The sequence below is a fragment of the Nannobrachium achirus genome (genome assembly GCF_963921795.1).
Source record: "Nannobrachium achirus genome assembly, chromosome: 9".
NCBI lineage: Eukaryota > Metazoa > Chordata > Actinopteri > Myctophiformes > Myctophidae > Nannobrachium > Nannobrachium achirus.
The window spans coordinates 6107554-6129495 of record NC_137818.1 but is presented as its reverse complement, the minus strand read 5'-3'; the positions used below and the strand labels follow the sequence as shown (position 1 = coordinate 6129495).

Genomic DNA, 21942 nt, shown 5'->3' with positions numbered 1-21942 from the left:
GAGACCTCCGCGCCAATACGGCGCTCGTTCGCGTTCGTTCGTTCGTTCGTTTACCTTGTTGAAGCTGATAGGAGAGGTAATAATTAAAAATGATTTTTTTTCTTTTCAAAATAGCAATATGGTAGAAGAATTTAGGGAAAGGCATGGACAAAAATATATACCCAAATCTCTTCCCTGAAAATATAAAAATAGATATTTCTTTCAACTGGAAAACACAACACACAAGCAAGCATACAAGATCCACATACTGTACAATCACACACACGCACACACACACACATGCACGTGCACTAATAGCGCGAGACGCACACGCCTCCCGGTCCCCGCCCACCTTGTCTCCCGTGGGCGTCACCCAGTAGAACTGCGCTGCGGGCTCGGCGTCCGCCCAGCACTCCAGCGTGATTGGCTGGCCCGCCGTCACGTTCATGGCCGGCGGGAACGAATAGGAGGAGATCCTGGGCAGGCAGCTGTTGACGGCCCCGCCCCCGTCGGCTGTTGGCCCCGCCCCCCAGCTGACGGACACCACCTGGGTACAGAAACCTCTCAGTCAGAGACAGCAACAAGCTCACCCAGGTATAGTTCACCCATACTAGAATCATAGCAAAAATAGCAGATCTGCTATTTTTGAAAAATCGTGAAAATTCGAATTTTTACCCGATTTATATCCGATTCTATAAGTGTCTTTTGAATCCTTCTAAGATTTTTTGAAAAATCCATGTTTCTATGTCAGCAATCTGGCCAGCCATCGTCAAAGGTCTACTACTATGTCAGTGGTTCTCAAACCTTTTTCATGTGAAGGACCCCCAAAATGATATTTATTTGTCCACGGACCCCCATCTCAAAATATTTAGTTCCAGGGACCACCCAGAAGCAAAGTTTGAGTTACAAACGTTTGCTTTAAAAATACATATATTCAAAGATTTGCACACATATTTTCACGACTTTTTCCAAAAATAGCAGATCTACAAGCTCGCAGCGCGGCACTCGGTGCCGTGCTGTGATCTTGTATATCTGCTATTTTTCAATAGTTAAAACATTCAATAATTCTAGGCCAATAATCAGGCAAGTAAGATCATTGGAAACAAACAATTACAACCTCAGGAGGACATTGTACAACAGCATCATAACCAAAAAAAAGGCAATTCAGATTTACAATAAGCTGGCCGATTCGCGCAGCCATTCGTTGGTTCAGATTAATGGGCGGGGCTACACTACCCGGAGTACGGTATCTCTCCGGCCAATGATCTTCGAGTAGAAGAGAAAACAAAAAACGGCGTAGAAGAGAAAACTAAAGAAACAGTGTTGAGTAGAAGAGAAAAAACAATGAAATGGCATGTTTTTTATTGATGAAAAACTTGAGAACCACTGTCTTATCTTTTTTGTCCATGGGTCATACGAGATGTCGGTAGGCCTATCAGAAAGGTGGCAAAGGTTATCATGCGTTTTTGAAAAGCTCTATATCTGGGGTTTTTCATGATTCTGAATCCATTGCAAGCATCTGTTTTGCACAAAAAACATTCCTTGGGCTAAAAAACTGCCCCACCACAAGACTATGGTTTAGTGATGAGTCATCACTTTTCACACTTTTGTGGGGGCCGTTTCAGCCCAATTAATGTTTTTTTGTGCAAAACAGATGTTTGCAATGGATTTAGAATCATGAAAAAACCCTAGTTTGACCCCTCATATGTTACTTAAAGCAGATTATTTTTTTGCTTTGCTTTTTTTGCCCTGTATAGTAAAGTTAATGGGACACCAACTCTAGCGGCTGATAACACCAATTTAGCTGTGTCTTTTATCAAACCAAAATATAATCTACAGATATAGAGCTTTTCAAAAATGCATGGTAACCTTTGCCACCTTTCCGATACCGACATCTCGTATGGCCCATGGACTATATCTTATCTTATCTTATCTTATCTTACTTCCTGCAGCTCACGGCCCATCAGGTTAGCGGGGGAGGAACAGAGGGTGAGGGGCGCCTCCAGCAGCTTGATGCTGGACGTGTTGCCCAGGTGGCGCCCCCAGGTGGCCAGGCAGTCACAGCGCAGCGGGTTGGAGTGCAGCGACACCTCCTCCAGAGAGGAGAGGGAGGAGAGGAGCGAGGAGGAGAGGAGAGACAGCTGGTTGTTGTGGAGGAGCAGGATACGCATGGACGACATGTCACTGAGGAGAGAGAGAGAGGGAGAGAGACATTATAACACTGTGGAGGAGAGAGAGAGAGAGAGAGAGAGAGAGAGAGAGAGAGAGAGAGAGAGAGAGAGAGAGAGAGACATTATAATACTGTGGAGGAGAGAGAGAGAGAGAGAGATAGATAGAGAGAGAGAGAGAGAGAGAGAGAGAGAGAGAGAGAGAGAGAGAGAGACATTATAACACTGTGGAGGAGAGAGAGAGAGAGAGAGAGAGAGATAGATAGAGAGAGAGAGAGAGAGAGAGAGAGAGAGAGAGAGAGAGAGAGAGAGAGAGAGACATTATAACACTGTGGAGGAGAGAGAGAGAGAGAGAGAGATCAGAAGGAAACAAGGATGGTACCAGTGAACGTTAGCTTTTTGTTGTGACTGTCTGGTCGCAGTTAGTGTGAAAACGTCCACCTCATGTCCGTCACGCTCATGTATCCGTCACGCTCATGTGTCCGTCACGCAGATACACAACATTTCGTTACATATGTGGTTTGAATTTGACATATCAGATCAGCCAGAGAATTGGAGCAGCGGGAGCGGTATTGTGACAAAAGAATGGTCATGACCAAAATAATAAGGTCGCGGGTACAAGCAGCCGTAATGAGTTTTCTCAGACGGGTGGTTGGTATCTGCCTTAGAGAGAGGGTGAGAAGTTCCGTCACCCCAGAGAGACTCGGAGTATAACCGCTGCTCCTACGCTTTTTTGGGCATCTAGTACGGATGCCCTCCGAGCACATCCCACTGGGAGGAGACCCCCTGGAAGACCAAAGACCAGATGGAGGGATTCCATCTCCACAATGGCCTGGGAACGCCTCACAATACCCAAGGGGGAAGTGGATAATGTTGCTCAGGAGAGGGAACACTGGAAATCTCTGTTGGAACGGTTACCCCTGCGACCAGAAGATGGATGGATGGATCTTTGCCCCTTAATCTCATGTAGAACACGCTGATATTATGTTTGCACCATACTGTAAGTATATCATGTACAGAGAGTGTGTGGGCACATCAGAAAATTGGCTGACAAGGTTAGAAATGTAGTTTTAATCCCACTCAGGTCCCGGTGCGAGGATGAAGTGACCTTTCCAGAATACTTTATTCACTATGCGATAGTCTCAGAGAGGCTATAAATACAACACAATGCTATATTTGGACTGTGTGTGGGAGAGGAGAGCTCTTTAGCTGTGCACAAGTGGAAAACCTACGATGTGTGCATGTGCTGGTGCATGGGTGGGATGCTTTTGGAGATCAAAATCAAAGAATACATGGTAAGACTGTATATATTGTTGTTTCGTTTTACCGTTTTACTTTTTGTTTTCTATTCATCATTTTAAAAGTGATTTAGAATAGTGAAAATATCTGATCTACAAGCACAAGATCTTGCAAGATCTACACGCCTCGGTCTGCTATTTGTCACTAGTTTTGTGTGACAGTCTTGTATGATGAAGCAGGGCTTTACTTTACGAAAAGACAACGTACAAATTTGAAACCTGGAGTTACGAGGATATTAAGGTCGGTATATATAATGGGTTAAAATGCACTTATGAGGCCCTCATTATAAATGTTTATATGTATGCATAACAACTGGTCTATTATGCATTATAAGCTCAGTGGAACAGCACGTTATAACTACCATAAATACATTGTTTTTGTCATAACTTGTTATGCATAATAATAAAGGAGTGTTATGAAGCCTTATAAGAGCATGATAATGCACGATAAGTGCGATTATAATGCATTATAGACACAACCCTTAAACTAAAGGGATATTCCACTTTCAATTATATATATTTTTTTTTCTGGTCATTTCATCGTCAAATCAGGCTTTCGTGAACACCCTGGACAGTTTTTTTTTCTTGATTCAATATTTAGATATTTGATATTCATTTTAGCAGACACTTTCCATTCAGTGCCCGTTCCTATACAAACCCATTGTAACTTCAAACTCCATTTTAACCATGATAAAATGACCAAAGTTTTTTTTTTAAAGTGGAATATTAAAGTTATACCATGTAACTTTTTTTATAAAACAAATCTTAAAATTGTCCTAACTGTTAAATCGCTAAAGTTTTAGAACCCCCACTCCGTTATTTTCAGCTTCTGAAGCCTTCTCTTTATATGTTTTCTACTTAGCCATGACAGGGGCGGGATTTCCCGGCAAAATTACGTCATCACACTACCGGCCAATCACAGCGAGGGTTATACACTGCCGGCCAATCACAGCGCATCTTGAAGTGGGGTCGCCATATTTGTAGTCGCCCGTGTGTCTCTATACTCAAAAGGTAATCTCGCCTACCAGGCAGGGTGAAGGAGTCCGTTTCTCCGGAATGCCTGAACGCACAGGAACCAGGGACCCCTCTAAAGATAGCTCTCGGCGAGGTGGAGGCAGACGCGGGGGTGTGAAGGTACGAAAAACGGCCGAAAGACGCGGACGCGACCGCGGTTTGCTATAGGGCTAATGACCACTAGTTGAGCATCTTACACAGTATAGTTTTAAGTAAAGTGTTACCCGCAGTTATACAACAACCAGCGCTGTCCATGGTGCTGAATCCCATACAGTCCACATCTTGCCTGGCTCCAGCCAATAGACCCGCCCACTCTCTGAGTGGACTGCTTCTCTTGGTCTGGAGGTGTCATATGACGCGTCTCTTGATTCGGTTTCTTGGCTAACCGACCAATGAAATCAATGCAAGACGGAGGAGGGGTGCGTCTAACGTTTGAAAATCAACAGAAACAGTGGAGGGAGGGGTGGCTCACCAGAGTTCTTAATTGCCTCCTTTGAACTTCAGAAGAGCTACAACTACAAGTGTCGATAGCTTGTTAGTGATTCTCTCTAATCAATGAAACATCAAAGACAATGACCTGTTTGGTGCATGTCACAGAGGGGAGGGGGAGGAGGGAATGTTTTGTGTACACAAGTCAAACACAAGTCAAACACAACCCCTCCCACCAGATCTCTTGTGATTGGGAATTTCAAATTTCAAATCCCCTCCCCTTTGTAATCAAATAGAATAGGGACAACTTCAGACTCAAGCTCCAGCGTAGTCTGAAATCAGGCTAGTCCACATCCACTATGCCTACGTTAGATAATTATTTAGTGTAGGCAGTTGTGCTTTTTACCCTGTTCGTCTGGGCCCCCTACAGCAGTGGTTATATGTATTTGGCTGCGGACCCCATCTGAAAATATGTTGTTCCAAGGACCTCCATACAAGATTTGTGTTGTTAAAATATTCAAACATTCAAAAGACAGACAGGTTTTTACCTGAAAGCACTGAGGTCGAACAACTTGGAGTTGTCAGTGGTTCTCAACCTTTTTCATATTTTAACTGGGGACCCCCCCCCCCCCCCCTGACAAGCACTAAGAGTTGAGGCATTACATTTTGTATAACACAGTTCTATTGTGAAAATAGCAGATCTACATGCTCACAACGCCTCGCAACGCGAGGCGTTATGAACATGTAGATCGGCTATTTTCACAATTTCTGCCTCTAATATTTGACGATTTGGCAATTTGTCATTTTAGAGGTATTAACTCATATGCTGCTATTTTAAACATAGGCTGAACTGTTGTGGTTTGGCAGCCAAGGAGTGTGTGTGCAAAGTTTGGCATGGATCGGGGCTAAAAATCGACGAGAAAAAGCTATGTAGATCTACAAATGCTATGTTGTAGAGCTCTAGTTCTTACCTGAAAGCAGCGGGGTCGATGTAGGACAGCTTGGGGTTGTTGTACAGCTCCAGTTTGGCCAGCTCTGGGAGGTTCTGGAACGCCCCCCGCTCCACGATCAATAACTCCTCCATGTTGTTCAGACTGCAACCAAACACAACCAATCACAATCATTGATTATGTGATCCATCATCCAGTCAGCTCACAGGGCCCTCCCTCACCCCCGGACACCTGGAGTGACGGTGCAACGCCAACGTCCTAATTACTAATTGATCAGCTGATTGATCGATCGGCGGGCACACACACGCACACACACGAACGCACGCACACGTTTGAAACAAACACTAGTAGCTCACCCCCCAAAACGCATTTTTTTTCTATTGATTACTCACGCCATGAGCCATTTTTCGCATTCCAAAAATACGCATTTGGGTCCCCATCCAGAATCAGAATGGGGGTACATTTATTTCAATAGAATCAATAGAAAAAAGGCGTTTTGGGATGTGGAGGAATTCAGATCAATCAATTAATCAAAGAGAAAATTAGGAGACAAGACAATGTGTTAGGTGGTGGTGGTTATGATTTATGTAACGTGATATCATGGACAGAAGTATAGTTTAATACTCTGGTCAGTGGTAAAGTAGTTCTTCCCAGAGGCATTGTCAGACACTAGAGTTATACTGTGGCTTCAAGGCCACTGGAACGAGCTGTACCATAACAAGACAGGCTCCACCAAAACACTAGCTACCGAGGCCTACTGAAAGCCTCTCGACTCCTAACTATCAAGTATTAGTATCATCATAAAGACCTACAAAAGAAACCACACTCTCTGAGTTACAGACCCATAGACATGACTCCGCACACACACACACACACACACACACACACACACACACACACACACACACACACGCACACACACACACCTGAGTTCTTCGAGGTGCATCAGGTTCTGGAAGTCTCCCTGTTGGATTCGACTGATGGGGTTGCGGTTCAGATCCAGGAACTTGAGGTTAGGAATGACGCTCAGAGCGTCCCGAGGAATGGACCTGATGGACCACAGAGAGATGTATCTGTCAGCTCAACCTGCTGCCCTGAACGCTGCCCAATAACACATCACACAGTTCCTCTCTGGTCCTGACCTTCAAACAGAAAGTGGTGTATACACACTACACACAGGGGTGGAAACATTGTTGGTCAAAGTCTAGGCCTGTCACAATTATTATTACATTGCCTAAAATAGTGCCTGGGAATATCTACAAGCTCAAAACGCATCACAATGTGATGAGTTTTGAGCTTGTAGATCGGCTGTTTCCACTATTATTATTATGTTAAAGTATAAAAAATGTAAAATGTATGTATAAAGTATAAAGTCATTAAATATGTGTTATTTATTATCCTGTGCACCTATCCTTTACGAAGCCTAAAGGACAAACAGATTTAATTTTATTCCTTATGTTCCATTGTTCAACAACAGAAACGTTAAATGTCATAATCCTGACAGCCCTGCAAATGTCTCAAACCTTCGACAGATCTGGAGACATTTGCCCTCAAGATGGATTTTGAGAGAACATTTTAAAACCAATGTTTCGGTCAACGATGCTGCCTTCCTCAGGGTGAACTCTACCCTCAAAGCAATAAGGCTGTCCCTAACATTGGTTTGTTCTCTTGTCCTGAATAAAAATCGACAGCTACGACAGCTAGTGTGTGGCGACTCTCTCATGTTTTTTTGTGTTTTTACCGTTGGCTGGTAAAGTAGATTAGAGTAGAGTAAAGCGCCTTTCAGACGGAGCGCGGTTGACACGCCCTAGAACCGCAATTTCAATGAGAGGGCGAGCGGGCACAGTCCTGTGGAACTCAAGAGCTGGATTATGGTAATCTTTGTGACCGCCCGGAGTGTGTTTGAGTCTCCACCGCAGCGCAATACCTGTTGATCCAAGTGAGAAAGCCTGCGGCAACCGCCTCCCAATTGTAGGGCGCTTAAATGTTGCTAACCTGAGTTTGTTGTCGTAGAAGGACAGGCTCTCCAGGTAGTCCAGGCCCAGGAAGGTAGCTTAGCTTAGTGTAGCATAGCATAGCGTATCGTAGCGTAAATGATGCTAACCTGAGTTTGTTGTCGTAGAAGGACAGGCTCTCCAGGTAGTCCAGGCCCAGGAAGGTAGCTTAGCTTAGTGTAGCATAGCATAGCGTATCGTAGCGTAAATGATGCTAACCTGAGTTTGTTGTCGTAGAAGGACAGGCTCTCCAGGTAGTCCAGGCCCAGGAAGGTAGCTTAGCTTAGTGTAGCATAGCATAGCGTATCGTAGCGTAAATGATGCTAACCTGAGTTTGTTGTCGTAGAAGGACAGGCTCTCCAGGTAGTCCAGACCCAGGAAGGCTCCGGCGGGCACCTCGTTCAGAGCCATGCCGGCCAGCACCAGGCTGTGGAGGCGGGACAGGGGCAGGAAGTTCTTCTCCTCCAGGCCCAGGATGGGGTTCTCCCCGATCATCAGGATCTCCAGGGAGGGCAGGGACTCGAACCAGCGGCTGTCGATGGCCACCAGGCGGTTGGAGTTCAGATGGAGCCTGCATGGCGGAGAGAGAGAGGACTACGATCAGAAACCTTGACTTTTAACACATCTACTGCCTTTTAATCTGAAGGGATGCTTGGTGCCTTGGTGCCGCGCCGTTTCCTCCGTAGGCCGCCGCTATTATTTTGAAGGGCCGGAAGGGGGTTGTTTTTGTTTTTTTGGATTATCACTTGACGGCAACGATTACGTCATCTAGTCACATGACAGTGTGAGCCCAGAAGAGAATCATGGCTGCGCCCTGCCGAGTCTATTGTTTTAGTCAGGGATCCACATGCCCAAAAGCTCAAGGAATAGGGTTGAACCTGTGATGTTCTGCCGCACTTTTTATTTCTGTTTTATCTATTAGTTTGGTCATTAAGGTCCACAGAATGAGAGGCCTGCTCTGCCGGAAACGTCGCGAAAACAAGTTATGGCCATTTGTATATTCACCGTCCCATTGACTCCACTAGAAATATTCAAAAAAGAAAATAAATGTGCTTTAAGTAGCATGTGAGGGGTCAAACTAGGGGTTCTTCATGATTCTGAATCCATTGCAAGCATTTGTTTTGCATGAAAAACATTCCTTGGGCAAAATATTGGCCCGTAAAAGCTGTGAAAAGTGATGAGTCATCACTTTTTTTTCACTTTTCACAGTTTTTGCGGTCCAATATTTTGCCCAAGGAATGTTTTTCATGCAAAACAAATGCTTGCAATGGATTCAGAATGATGAAGAACCCCTAGTTTGACCCCTCACGTGCTACTTAAAGCAGATTTTTTTTCTTTTTGGAATATTTCTAATGGAGTCAATGGGACAGTGAATATACAAATGGCCATAACTTTTTTTCGCGATGTTTCTGGCAGAGCAGGCCTCTCATTCTGTGGACCTTAATGACCAAACTAATAGATAAAACAGAAATAAAAAGTGCGGCAGAACATCACAGGTCCTCTCCCATTTTGATGACTGGATCCCCGGCTATTTACATTATAGGGTGTGCCAAATGTAGTTCTAAGAGCGGCCATTTCTTGGGTAAACACAGCCTTACACAGGTGTTCTGATTAGACTATAGCATTAGTTCTATGCAATCAAACAATTGAAACACCTGTGTTTTTACCCAAGAAATGGCCGCTAAGGACTACAATGACGTAGGCGCTGGCACACACTATACAGGCCACTCTTTGGCTCAGAATGTCTCTTTTGGAGTAAATGAAGTCTCTTTATGGGCCTCTCAATGGATTTACTATGGAGGACGTTCACTTCGCGTGCACGCCCGACGTGCGTTGTAAACAAATCGCGGACATTACCGATGCGGGCGCGACCGGAGCGACGTACAGTAAGTAATTATACCTTTACTGTAAATACAGTAAGATTGACAGTCCTCACCGTCAACGGCACCATGATTTTAACCCTTTCAATGACGGTGAGGATTGTCAACGGCAGCATAACAGTTAACGGGGACCTACTGTACAGAAAAAAGGTCAGAGAGAGATGACGAGGCTGGCTGGGCAGTGAATCAGGCGTGACAGGCAAACTGACACCATGGGAGCAAACCCAGTGATTGGTGAGTATATAAACTACGCACAAAAAGTTAGGAAACTTAACTTCGGTCCAGGGGTTCCCAAACTTTTTCGGCTCGGGGCAACCCTATAAATATTTTCTTCATCCGGGGCTGAAAATAACTTTGTACTTCAAGTTTAAAATGATACTAAATATGTTTTTAAGTGTCCAAATAAATTCCAAATATTATCAATCTATCTCACGGCACCCCAGGGTGCCCCGTCACCCACTTTGAAAACCCCTGCATTATAGCATTGGGCATTTGTGGAATGAGCAACACAGCTAAACGTGTGGGTAGCGCCAAAATTGGCCACATTTTGCATTTAATCTCGTTTTGGGCTTCCCTGACAATGAGTTTCAAATGAACAAAGTGTAAAAATGGCCAATATGTATTGTTTTTTCCTTTCCTTATTATTGTGGGAGAGTGCAATCATTCAACGCACCAAGCAACAAAGCTGAATACCAATACAGAACAATACAGAACAGTATTGCAGGCCATTTTCTCACTTTTTTGGAGGGGCGCTACCCACACGTTTGGCTGTGTTGCTCATTCCACGAATGCCCAATGCTTACAAGCTGTACCTCGTAAAGAAGACTAATCAACGATAAAAATGATACAAAACACAATACCAATTGTTATCATTAAAGGGGAGATATAATGGGCAGAATTTACATTTCTTAACTGTTTTGATAGTAGTTTAGATGGTTTAGTACCTGAGCAGGTTGGTGAGGCCGCTGAAGGCCTGTGGGGAGATGGTGGTGATGTGGTTGTGGTTCATGTACAGCTCCTCCAGGCTGGACAGGTTCCTCACACAGAAGTCCTCCAACTCCTCCACCTGGTTCTCCTCTAGGTACAGAGTCACCAGCTGACTGAGAGAGCCCAGGCCCATGGAACTGACCTAGAGAGAGAGAGACAGAGAGAGAGAGAGAGAGACATAGAGAGAGAGAGAGAGAGAGAGAGAGAGAGACATAGAGAGAGAGAGAGAGAGAGACTTTTTTGACTTTTAAAAAACCCTTTTATTTAGACAATACTATCAATTACATTCATCTCGCATAAAGTATTGCAATTAAACAAAAAAGCTCCAGTCATTTTTTTTACTTAAAAAACAAGAGATTTTACATTTTTCCTTTTTTTTTTTTTTTTTCTCCTTTTTTAACAGTTCAAAAAAAAAAAAAAAATTGTTCAACGCTGGGACCTCTAAGCTCCCTCCCTGCACCGAGTCCTCCTCCGCACCCAGCCCGGTTCCAATAATGTCCTGGACACCACAAACTTGCAACATTACAGTGCATGGCAATGCTTTGATGCCGTCTTAGTTCTATCAGATTTTCAGAGTAGCCTTTTGAGTCGAAACACATTTCCAACTCAGGGAAAAGGTTCTCCCCATCTGAACTCCTTACAAGTTCCGTATCATCCGCAGACAGCGTTCTTGTCCATTGTCTCAAAGAGCCCACACAGCAAACTGATGTTAGCGACCCCAACTGATCAGCTGCCCGCTCCTCCACCATCAAAGAGCCGTCCACACAGCAAGCTGATCTTAGCGACCCCAACAGATCAGCTGCTCGCTCCTCCACTATACTTTGACCAGCTACATCCAACAGTCTCTTTGCATTTGAAATATCCACTCCAGTGGCCCGTGGCACACAGTCTTTGAGTGAAGTCTGATGTTGGACTGCTTTATGAGTCCGTCCTGGCCCCTCCAACCAGAGGCCCTTCCTCGAAACAGTACAAGCATGTAGCGGTCTGCACCATTGTCCAGTCAAACATTGCCCATATTGCATCTTCATGTCCATTAAAACCAAGGCTAAATGAAAAAGAGGACTCAGTGCAGAAAAGGAGCCACACCACAGCACCAAACAATTCATAAACATAACAAGAGAAATTAAGCAGTCTGTTTTTCAGTGTCACCGTTCAACTCTTGATTAACTTTTGTAATCATTTTTTTCAACCTGCTAATCTCTTGTTCAGTGAGAGCCCATTTTCCTTTTTTCTTCATGTTTAATTTGGCTGATTTCACAAACTTCAGTCTAGCAGGGAAATGTTTTTCAATTTTCAAACATCTTTCATTTTTTGTTTTCTGCAGAAATTGCTTCATTTCCGACAGCTCATAACACCCTTCATCATCATTTTCCCAACCCTCTGATTCAGTGTCATTTTGCTTTTCTTCAGCTGTCACCTTTTTGGCTTGTGACCCATCTGAAACGTTTGCCTTTCGTTTCTGTCTCCCTGCCTTTAACTTCTCCTCCTCCTCTCCCATATCAACATCAACAACCAGACCTCCTCCCCCCTCCACCTGGCTAGTAGTGGGAGTACTGTCCTCTTGAGTACAAATAACGCTCTCTTGACTTGCCTCAGGTTCAGCAGCACTAGGCACCTTCTGTCCATCCCCCCCACCTTCCTCTCCCCCAGCTCCACCTGCTTGCCCAGTGCCCCCCTGCCCCCATGGATTCTTCCCCCTCTCCTTTTTACCAACACTAGCCCCAGCTGCAGTAATGTCCCTCTCAGGACAGGACCTGACCAAATGTGTGTCCTCTCCACAGCCAAAACATTTCATGTTCTCTGTTGTTGCATACATTGTGTAATCAAACTCATCAACTTTCAGTTTGAAAGCAATAGTAAGCTCTCGGTTCCTATCAGTCATGACCATGTATAGCATTCTCCTGTGGGAGACGACATGTTTCAGAGCAGGTGATTTACAGCCCGAGGGCAGCTTCTTAATGGGCGACACTACTTTCCCAAACCTAGACAACTCTTTGATAATCCGCTCGTCGTCTATGAATGGGGGTACATTTGACAGCAAAACTTTCTTTGCTGGTGTAGTGAGAGGCGTTACCGACACAAACGTGTCCTTTATCACTACACCGTTTGTAATGACGGTGTTCGCTTTATCCACCTCATCCACAAATATCACCACGCCACCATTCATTCTGGCAGCAGATTTAACGCTCGCGGCCCCCACCGCGGCCGCTACCGCTAAACTACACTCCTCCACGGAGCACGGAAAACTTGGCGAGATCTTAAAGCCATGTTTCCTTGTGAGTGTTGTGAACTGCATGACGCCGACAACAGCGTCTGCTGCTGCGGCGCGCAGCGGTCCCACAACCCCGCAACCAACACAGGTTTAAACACTAAACACTAGTGAATAAAACCTAAAACTGAAACCAAGACAGAAAAGCATAGAAAAGATAGAAAAAATCAAACCTCGGTTCGAAGTGGAGCGGTGAATTTGAGCAGCTGTACCCTATGTGAGTGAGTGAGTGAGTGTAAACTGTGCCTGTGAGTGAGTGGTGAGTGTGCCTGGCCTGCACAAAACAGCGCCCCTCCTTTAACTAGTGTGTTGTGTGTGGCCACTCAAGGTATTGCCCAGGCTACGGACAGGGCCAGCCAGCCAGCCAGCCAGCCAGCCAGCCACATACCCACGGATATACCTGTTCATTGGGAGCGCTTTCACCGCTCCAAAAAAGGTACACTCACTCCGCGGATTCACCCCCTCCACACCACGCTCTCGCTCACACACACATGCGCACGAGAGAGAGAGAGAGAGAGAGAGACATAAGTGGCGTTTCCATAAAGCCTCTTGATGCGTATTAAGCCTTTTTCGCTTAAATCTTTTTATGGAAACACTTCAAAATTCGAATAAACTTTCATTATCCGCAAAAACTTTTATCCGCTTGGAGGAGGTGGATTTTGAGGCTTTATCGAATAAACTAAATGTGCATTTGTGAATGGAAACGGGTCAGACAATAAATGCGAATAGATTATGAGGTTCTGGGTCCATATCGTCCTCCAACTCAACAATTTCCCCTGCTGCTTAATGTCCATTATAGCGCTAGCCCACAAAAGAAAACAGTTGTTTGTTACACACGGAGTGACACAGACCATGTGTAAATTCCTCCCGGAGTCAAGCCATCCGTGGCTAACCCTTCCCTCATCACACGGTGTTGCGTGCCAAAAGTGGCCGATCTACAAGCTCGGCCACCTTCCAGAGGACGCTGAAACTTGCAGGATGAGTGCACTGTGCAGTGCTCATGTCTCGGTTCGGTCTGAAGAAATCAGCCCGATCAATTCATGCGACCGTCACTAATTCGAATGACACCCGCAAATGGAAACGGGCTAAATTCGCTTTGTCTTAACACATATGGTGCCAACCCAGAGTTTCCCGAGTTTGTATAGGCCCCTTTCTGGGCCCGCCCCTTCCGCTTCCACCACGTGACCGGCAGACATGATGGAGTCACTCAGAATGTAAACAAACGGGCCACCCACCCTGCTAACAATGGACGCGCTGAGCCATCTCACGCTCCCCGAGAGGCAACGATATGACGATAAAATCAAATTAATCGGCGTCGATCCATACAAAATTAGCAAGAGCGAGTCTAGTGCGAACAAGGGAGGGGCGGGCGCGCAGAGGCGTTCTGTGTACTTCTATTCCGGTTCGTCCACAGAGTCAGACACTGTTGTGTTGACATTTTCTCCGTTAGATAACAATGCTTTCTTTTCACTTTTTTCTACTTTTATCACTTGTCAAAAGACGTTTTATTTGGATGCTTCATCTTTTTACTGTTCATTTTTTTTGTTAGTGTTGTCATCGGTTTTTATTTATAAAGGGAAACAAGATATGTATGCTACAGTCTTCACACAGCAGAGCAGACAGAGAGAGGTAAGATAACGCTATTATTATCATAAAATACAGCAATCTATCTAATACAACGTTTGTTAAATGTGCTTAGCAGTAGTGTCTTTTAGGGTTTGGGCCGGGGTCTTTGTTTAATATTAACGCTAGCCTCATTAGCATCTTAGCTCCGTCTATAATAGGTTACATCATCAGACTGCTGGTTCTCTATAGTGGGGTCCGGGGACCCCCAGGGAGTTCCAGGGGGTCCCCAGCTGAATTATAGTTAGGAACCAAATGGACCCTAATGCCTCGTGCACACTACAGATATATAGTTGAACGTTTAGCTTGGTGATTCAATGTTATCTCTATGGAGCATCTGAGCATCTCCTGCATCTTAAAGCTGGTTTCCATTGAGATTACATTGAATTACCAAGCAAAACGTTCAACTATATATCTGTAGTGTGCACGAGGCATTAGGGGTATGTAACTGTACAACTATATATCTGTAGTGTGCACGAGGCATTAGGGGTATGTAACTGTACAACTATATATCTGTAGTGTGCAAGAGGCATTGGGGGTATGTAACTGTACAAATCATTTGGTTCCATGTGTACACTCTGAGTTATGCTAACGTATGATTTTACAATATAAATTGGGGTCTCAGAGATACAAATGCTATTAAATGGGGGTCAGTAGCCTAATGGATGTCAAACTGGGGGTCCTTGAAATTAAAATGGTTGGGAATCACTGCTAGAGCCGTATAACATTTCTCTTATGGGGTCACTGGCCTAAATGGGGTCCAGTGGGAATGTGGGATAATACAAGTCAATTCTTATTACCTCTTATTAATTTGGTGATTATCAAACGAGTATATGGGGACCAAACAATCTGTACAAGTAGAGTAAAAATCCTCAATGTTAATTTCAATCTGAGTGTAGACCTGTACAGGTCCATTTGGTTAAATGTATTCTTTAATTAAATTAAAATGGAAGACTAAGTAAAAATAGTCTACAGTACATGTTATAAACAACTTTACTTTTGACTAAGTCCAGTTTCATTAACATTGTAAAATCTTCTTTCAGGAACTGCGATGACATGGACCACATCAGCCGATCAGGGTTTCCGATGGCAGGATGTAGCAGCAATCAGATTTGAGAATTCAACCTCTTGAAAGAGCTCCAAGAAGGAACAACAAACTTTCTGTGGTCCTTCGTGGTGAGGGAGGTTGACGACTGTTTGGTTCAGGAAAACTCACACCCCTGTACTTTATTGGGAAGGAAACTATTGATTCTATTCACAACACACATTTGTCTTTGCCTATTCTATAGCTATGCCTACATTATTCAGAACCTTATTCAATTTGATTTACAATATGCAAACAAAATCCCCCCAAAATACAATACTCTACATTCTATTGTTTTCCTAAATAAAAGGCCAATTGAATGTGAAATGATATTGCTTGTATTGTCTGAATACATTTGAATAAAGCTGATACAAGACTACATTCTATTGTTTTCCTAAATAAAAGGCTAATTGCCTGTGAAATGATATTGCCTGTATTGTCTGAATGCATTTGAATAAAGCTGATATAATTCACAAGACGTAAACATGTCATGATTCATGTGTTTTAATCGAAAATGATGAACATGGTTAGTAGTACAGAATATTATACTTCTATGGGAATACATTAAAGCTGAAAACATATATAGCAGCATAATGAATTACAATTCTTCTTATTGATGGACATTATTGCAGACCTTGATTGCAGACTGTGATGACCTGAAAGGGTAAGAAAGAAAGTGTTATTTTTTTCCACTGTGAACAATTTAGTTATTTAACTTTATACTTTGTTGTGAAATATGACTTAAATGGGTCTTTAGCAGCCTATGGTTGTCAGGAAACGAGGTTGTTCATATTTTAGTTAAAAATTAAAGTTCTATAAACGAGTCTATAGGGGGGAACAAACATGATGATGACAAATTAATTTCAAGGACCCCCAGTTTGACATCCATTACTGACCCCCATTTAATAGCATTTGTATCTCTGAGACCCCAATTTATATTGTAAAATCATACGTTAGTAGAGTGTACACATATGGAACCAAATGCTTTGTACAGTTACATACCCCTAATGCCTCGTGCACTCTACAGATATATAGTTGTACAGTTATACCCCTAATGCCTCGTGCACACTACAGATATATAGTTGTACAGTTACATACCCCTAATGCCTCGTGCACACTACAGATATATAGTTGTACAGTTACATACCCCTAATGCCTCGTGCACACTACAGATATATAGTTGAACGTTTTGCTTGGTAATTCAATGTAATCTCAATGGAAACCAGCTTTAAGATGCAGGAGATGCTCAGATGCTCCATAGAGATAACATTGAATTACCAAGCTAAACGTTCAACTATATATCTGTAGTGTGCACGAGGCATTAGGGTCCATTTGGTTCCTAACTATAATTCAGCTGGGGACCCCCTGGAACTCCCTGGGGGTCCCCGGACCCCACTTAGAGAACCAGCAGTCTGATGATGTAACCTATTATAGACGGAGCTAAGATGCTAATGAGGCTAGCGTTAATATTAAACAAAGACCCCGGCCCAAACCCTAAAAGACACTACTGCTAAGCACATTTAACAAACGTTTTATTAGATAGATTGCTGTATTTTATGATAATAATAGCGTTATCTTACCTCTCCCTGTCTGCTCTGCTGTGTGAAGACTGTAGCATACATATCTTGTTTCCCTTTATAAATAAAAACCGATGACAACACTAACAAAAAAAATGAACAGTAAAAAGATGAAGCATCCAAATAAAACGTCTTTTGACAAGTGATAAAAGTAGAAAAAAGTGAAAAGAAAGCATTGTTATCTAACGGAGAAAATGTCAACACAACACTGTGTCTGACTCTGTGGACGAACCGGAATAGAAGTACACAGAACGCCTCTGCGCGCCCGCCCCTCCCTTGTTCGCACTAGACTCGCTCTTGCTAATTTTGTATGGATCGACGCCGATTAATTTGATTTTATCGTCATATCGTTGCCTCTCGGGGAGCGTGAGATGGCTCAGCGCGTCCATTGTTAGCAGGGTGGGTGGCCCGTTTGTTTACATTCTGAGTGACTCCATCATGTCTGCCGGTCACGTGGCGGAAGCGGAAGGGGCGGGCCCAGAAAGGGGCCTATTGGTACTACCGCTGTGCCAACCCCGAGTTTCCCGAGTTTGGGCCGTTTTTGGAAAAAAAAATGTTTTTCATTTTTCAAATTTTTTTTTTTCAATTTTTTTTTTTGGACCTCCAGAAATGTATTAGGCATGATCGCGATCGCGAAATTGCATGTTTAACCCCCATACCAACTCATTCTTTCAAACATGGCAGCCATGTTTGTTTACATCTGAAGAAAACATAATGGCTGATAAATCAAGAATGCCTGAACGGATTTCCAAGCGGATTTTTTTGTTTGAAAGCTGTGAACAGCATCTACACACGTGGTGCATCATCTAGGCAGGGGCGTGCACTTTTTACATAATTGCACAATTACATGGAAGTCTATGGTAACCATGGCAACGCGAGACATTGAAGAGAAAAAATCATTGCAACATAAGTGTTAATACGCATTTCTGATCATTTAGTCGGAGACTTTAAGGATATCTCGCGCTAATCAGTCTAAAAGCGCGAAATTTTGCACAGATGTAGCTCAGGGCATGCTCTAATGATTTAGCTAGGGCGCCCGAGTCGGCGACCTTCGGGGTCGCCACAGCGGCCAAATCAAGTTGGGCTCCCATCGACTTTCAATACAGGAGGAAAATACCCAGAAAAACACTTTTTTTCTGGGTATTTAAGTAGGATGTGAGGGGTCTAGCTAGGGGTTTGTCATGATGCTGAATCCACTGCAAGCATTTGTTTTGCACAAAAAACATTCCTTGGGCTAGAAATGGCCTCAGAGAACGATGCATATATGGGTGAGCATTCATGTTAGTCGGAGGCCTTAGGTTTTTTTTTCTCGTGCTAATCAGTCTAAAAGCGCCAAATTTTGCACAGATGTAGCCCAGGGCATGCTCTAATGATTTAGCTAGGGCGCCCGAGTCGGCGACCTTCGGGGTCCCATAAAACGATGGTTTAGTGATGAAAAGTGATGAGTCATCACTTTTCAGAGTTTTGTAGGTGTTTTCTGGAGCTGTGGCGACCCCGAAGGTCGCCGACTAGGGCGCCCTAGCTAAATCATTAGAGCATGCCCTGAGCTACATCTGTACAAAATTTGGCGCTTTTAGACTAATTAGCACGACATTACCATGTCATCTCCCTAACGTCTCCGACTAATTCGCTTACCTAATTCGAATAAGTTTATGGAAACATGGCTACAGAGAGAGAGAGAGTAACTAACTGACTGAGTGGCCCTGAGGATGGCATCTACACAAGAATGCTACAAATGGCACAAATGTCACATGGGAGCGAGGTCCACATCAGAAAACGAGAGCCTTCTACCAACGGAGAGTTGCGTCACTCCCGTTCACTTCATGGGGCCAGGTCTTCTACGCACACATCTATTGGCGTATAGTGACAAACGGCGAACCGGAAGTTTACAAAATGCATTGAAGTCTATGAGGTGTAAAGTGACAATGAACCACGTGACCAGCGCTGTTTCTGACCCCGCAGTGGCAGGACTCTCTGATTAGACGACTCTGCAGAAACCTACAGCCCTCTACAGAGGCCTCCTCCCACGGGGTCACCGACCCGGACAAGGTCAGGGAGAGGAGGAGGGGGCGGGGTCAGGTGGAGAGCGTGCTGACACTGTGACACAGTGACAGGAGACAACCGTAGACTTAGCCTCGCGTAGCCAGGCTTTCTCATCTGCGAAGAGAAATGCCTGGTTACGACCATAGGCTGAAACGGCATGAAACGGTGCTACTTCCGCCAGGAGAATTTCACCGGAAGACTGCAACACATGACGGAACTTCCGTTAACCGCAGCACTTCTGCCACTTCCGGTGTCTGCAGGTTCATGCCGTTTACCGGTGCATCGCCTGTTGTGGCCAGGGTGCCATAGACTGGGACAACCAAGGGAGCCGTGACGTCATGGCCATTTAAGAAAATGGCCGGCCCACAAAGTAAATATAACTCATGTAATTGGCCCACTGGCTTGTCTCTCATGATCTGAAATGGAAAATCTTTGAGTAGCAGCAGCGCTATAGAGAGAGATCTCTCTCTATAGTGCTGAGTAGCAGCAGCCCACAGAGCCATCACATTGGCCCCACTGGCTTGTCTATCATCTGAATACCGGCCCACTAGTCCCTAGCTTCCTTGACTACTCCTGGATGATCTACATACAACATCATTAGACTCTCTTTGTACCAGAAAAACAATGAGACCTAAAATCACATTAACTCTTATTCTGCTTTGAACGTTCCTGTTCGCCCCAATTTTTCAGGTCGCGGCGCGCCAATACGGCGCTCGTTCGTTTACCTCGTCTGATGACTGTAAGCTGATGAGGGGTCGCGCGGCCGTGTACTGTAAACACATTTTCCGCGGTGATGGTGTAAAAAATCCATTATGCGTTAACATCAACGGAGACCAATTCACTTCCTTGTTGATTTCCTCTGGCCGTGAGGCTCTGTGGCCAGTGACTGGTCTGAATGTACGGCAACACATAACAGGCAAATTCACATTAAGTCTTGCATGACGCCGCCCTCTGCTGCCTGGCAGACCAAAGTGCACTATTGCACAATAAAATAATAATAATAATAATAAATAAATAAATGTCTGTCTATCTACTATAATGTCGCAAAGGTAAGCCGCTTTTTGATGGCACCAGACCCAATAAATAAATAAATAATCTGGCAGTAGCAGAGTTAACCGTTCATCGGTTAGTATTTGGGGCCTCGCGGCTTTTCCGGAAGACGAAAATCTGGTGCGTGGCCGATGCCCGCGCGCAATGAGGGCCTCTCCAACTCCTTTTCACGGGCTGAATCAGGGGCCCAGTACGTCCCTGCCCCTTGCATTGCGTGCGTGTGTTGGTGGGTGTGTGTGTACCTGTTTGAAGTGGTTCTGGGACAGGTCCAGCTCAGTCAGGTTGTTAGGTTTAGGTTTAGGTTTAGGGTTAGGGTTAGGGTACCTGTTTGAAGTGGTTCTGGGACAGGTCCAGTTCAGTCAGGTTGTTCAGGCTCAGCAGTTCAGTGGTGATGGAGGAGATGTTGTTGCTCTGCAGGAGGAGAACCTGACACACAACACAACACATCCATCAGTCAATGGTAAATGGTGCATTTATATATAGCGCCTTTATCCAAGGCGCTTTACAGAGATTGCAGGGGTGTCAATTGGGTATGGCAGGGGTATGCAGCTGCCACCCTGGTCCAAATATAAATCCATGAATGTCTCTTTGTCTAACTGTGCTAGTTATTATGTTGTTAAATTACAGTAAAATAACTACAAATGCAAAATCTAACAAAATGGTCACTTTAACATGCTATTATAATTATAATTATATTCTCCCCATCTTGACAAAATGGTATATTCCCAGGTTCTGCAGGTCAGCTGCACAGGTGCAATGCATTATTGTTAATTGTGGCACGTTTACTAACATGCCAAGTTTAGCTGCACTTGAACAACCGTTCCAGGCTGCCATATCCAGCCCAAGAAACCGTAGAAACGGGAGGAAAAAATACATTGTACTTCTGCTAAGGTATGGCAACATGACTGGTGTCTTGCACGAGCGCGTAGCTTTTTCTGAACTGACGCCACTGAGAGATTGTGCATTACATTCACCCATTCACACACACATTCATACACCAGCGATGGCAGAGGAAACCATGCAAGGCACCAACCTGCTCACCGGGAGCAACTGGGGGTTCAGAGTCTTGCTCAAGGACTCTTCGACATGTGGACAGGAGTAGCCAGGATTTGAACCGCCGACCCACGGATCATTAATTGGCCAACCTGCTCTACCTCCTGAGCCACAGCCGCCCCAATCAATCAATCAATCAATCAATCAATCAATCAATCAATCAATCAATGAAACAGTCAGTCCTGTTTATGTTTTTATGTATTTCTATGGACGAGTCAGAAAAGATGTGAATATCTACTGTATTATGTACAGCGGCCATTTTTGTCAAAAGATTTTGACAGGGACATAAAAATGAGCGGACAATAATGTTACATCACAACGGTTGCATGTGCGACGTGACGTGAGCTTGTATGTCTGCTGTTCTCCGCAAGTGTCCCACACATAATTCTACAGTAAATTCTCACGGAAACAGGTGGATGATTGTGTGTAAAACATGTGTCCGTGTACAGACATATTGATATTGATGACCCCATGTCATGTACCTGTGTGTCAGCGGATACGTTCCTGGGCACGGTCTGCAGGTGCAGCTCGTTGCAGTCCACGG

General features: G+C 44.3%; 1 protein-coding gene across 1 annotated transcript in view; it reads right to left on the bottom strand.

Moving 5' to 3' along the window:
* The window catches only part of LOC308291817 (leucine-rich repeat neuronal protein 1), a gene marked incomplete at both ends in the record, with an annotated part of 35159 nt that overhangs the window by 10134 nt on the left and 3083 nt on the right, over positions 1–21942 (bottom strand). The window contains 9 exons of the mRNA XM_080733948.1: positions 332–526; positions 1923–2163; positions 5860–5982; positions 6765–6887; positions 8052–8078; positions 8185–8403; positions 10657–10841; positions 20670–20771; positions 21881–21942. The exon at positions 21881–21942 is cut by the window's right edge and continues 87 nt beyond it. Of these exons, the coding sequence (XP_080590074.1) occupies positions 332–526; positions 1923–2163; positions 5860–5982; positions 6765–6887; positions 8052–8078; positions 8185–8403; positions 10657–10841; positions 20670–20771; positions 21881–21942 (1277 nt within the window). The remainder of the gene's footprint in view (positions 1–331; positions 527–1922; positions 2164–5859; positions 5983–6764; positions 6888–8051; positions 8079–8184; positions 8404–10656; positions 10842–20669; positions 20772–21880) is intronic.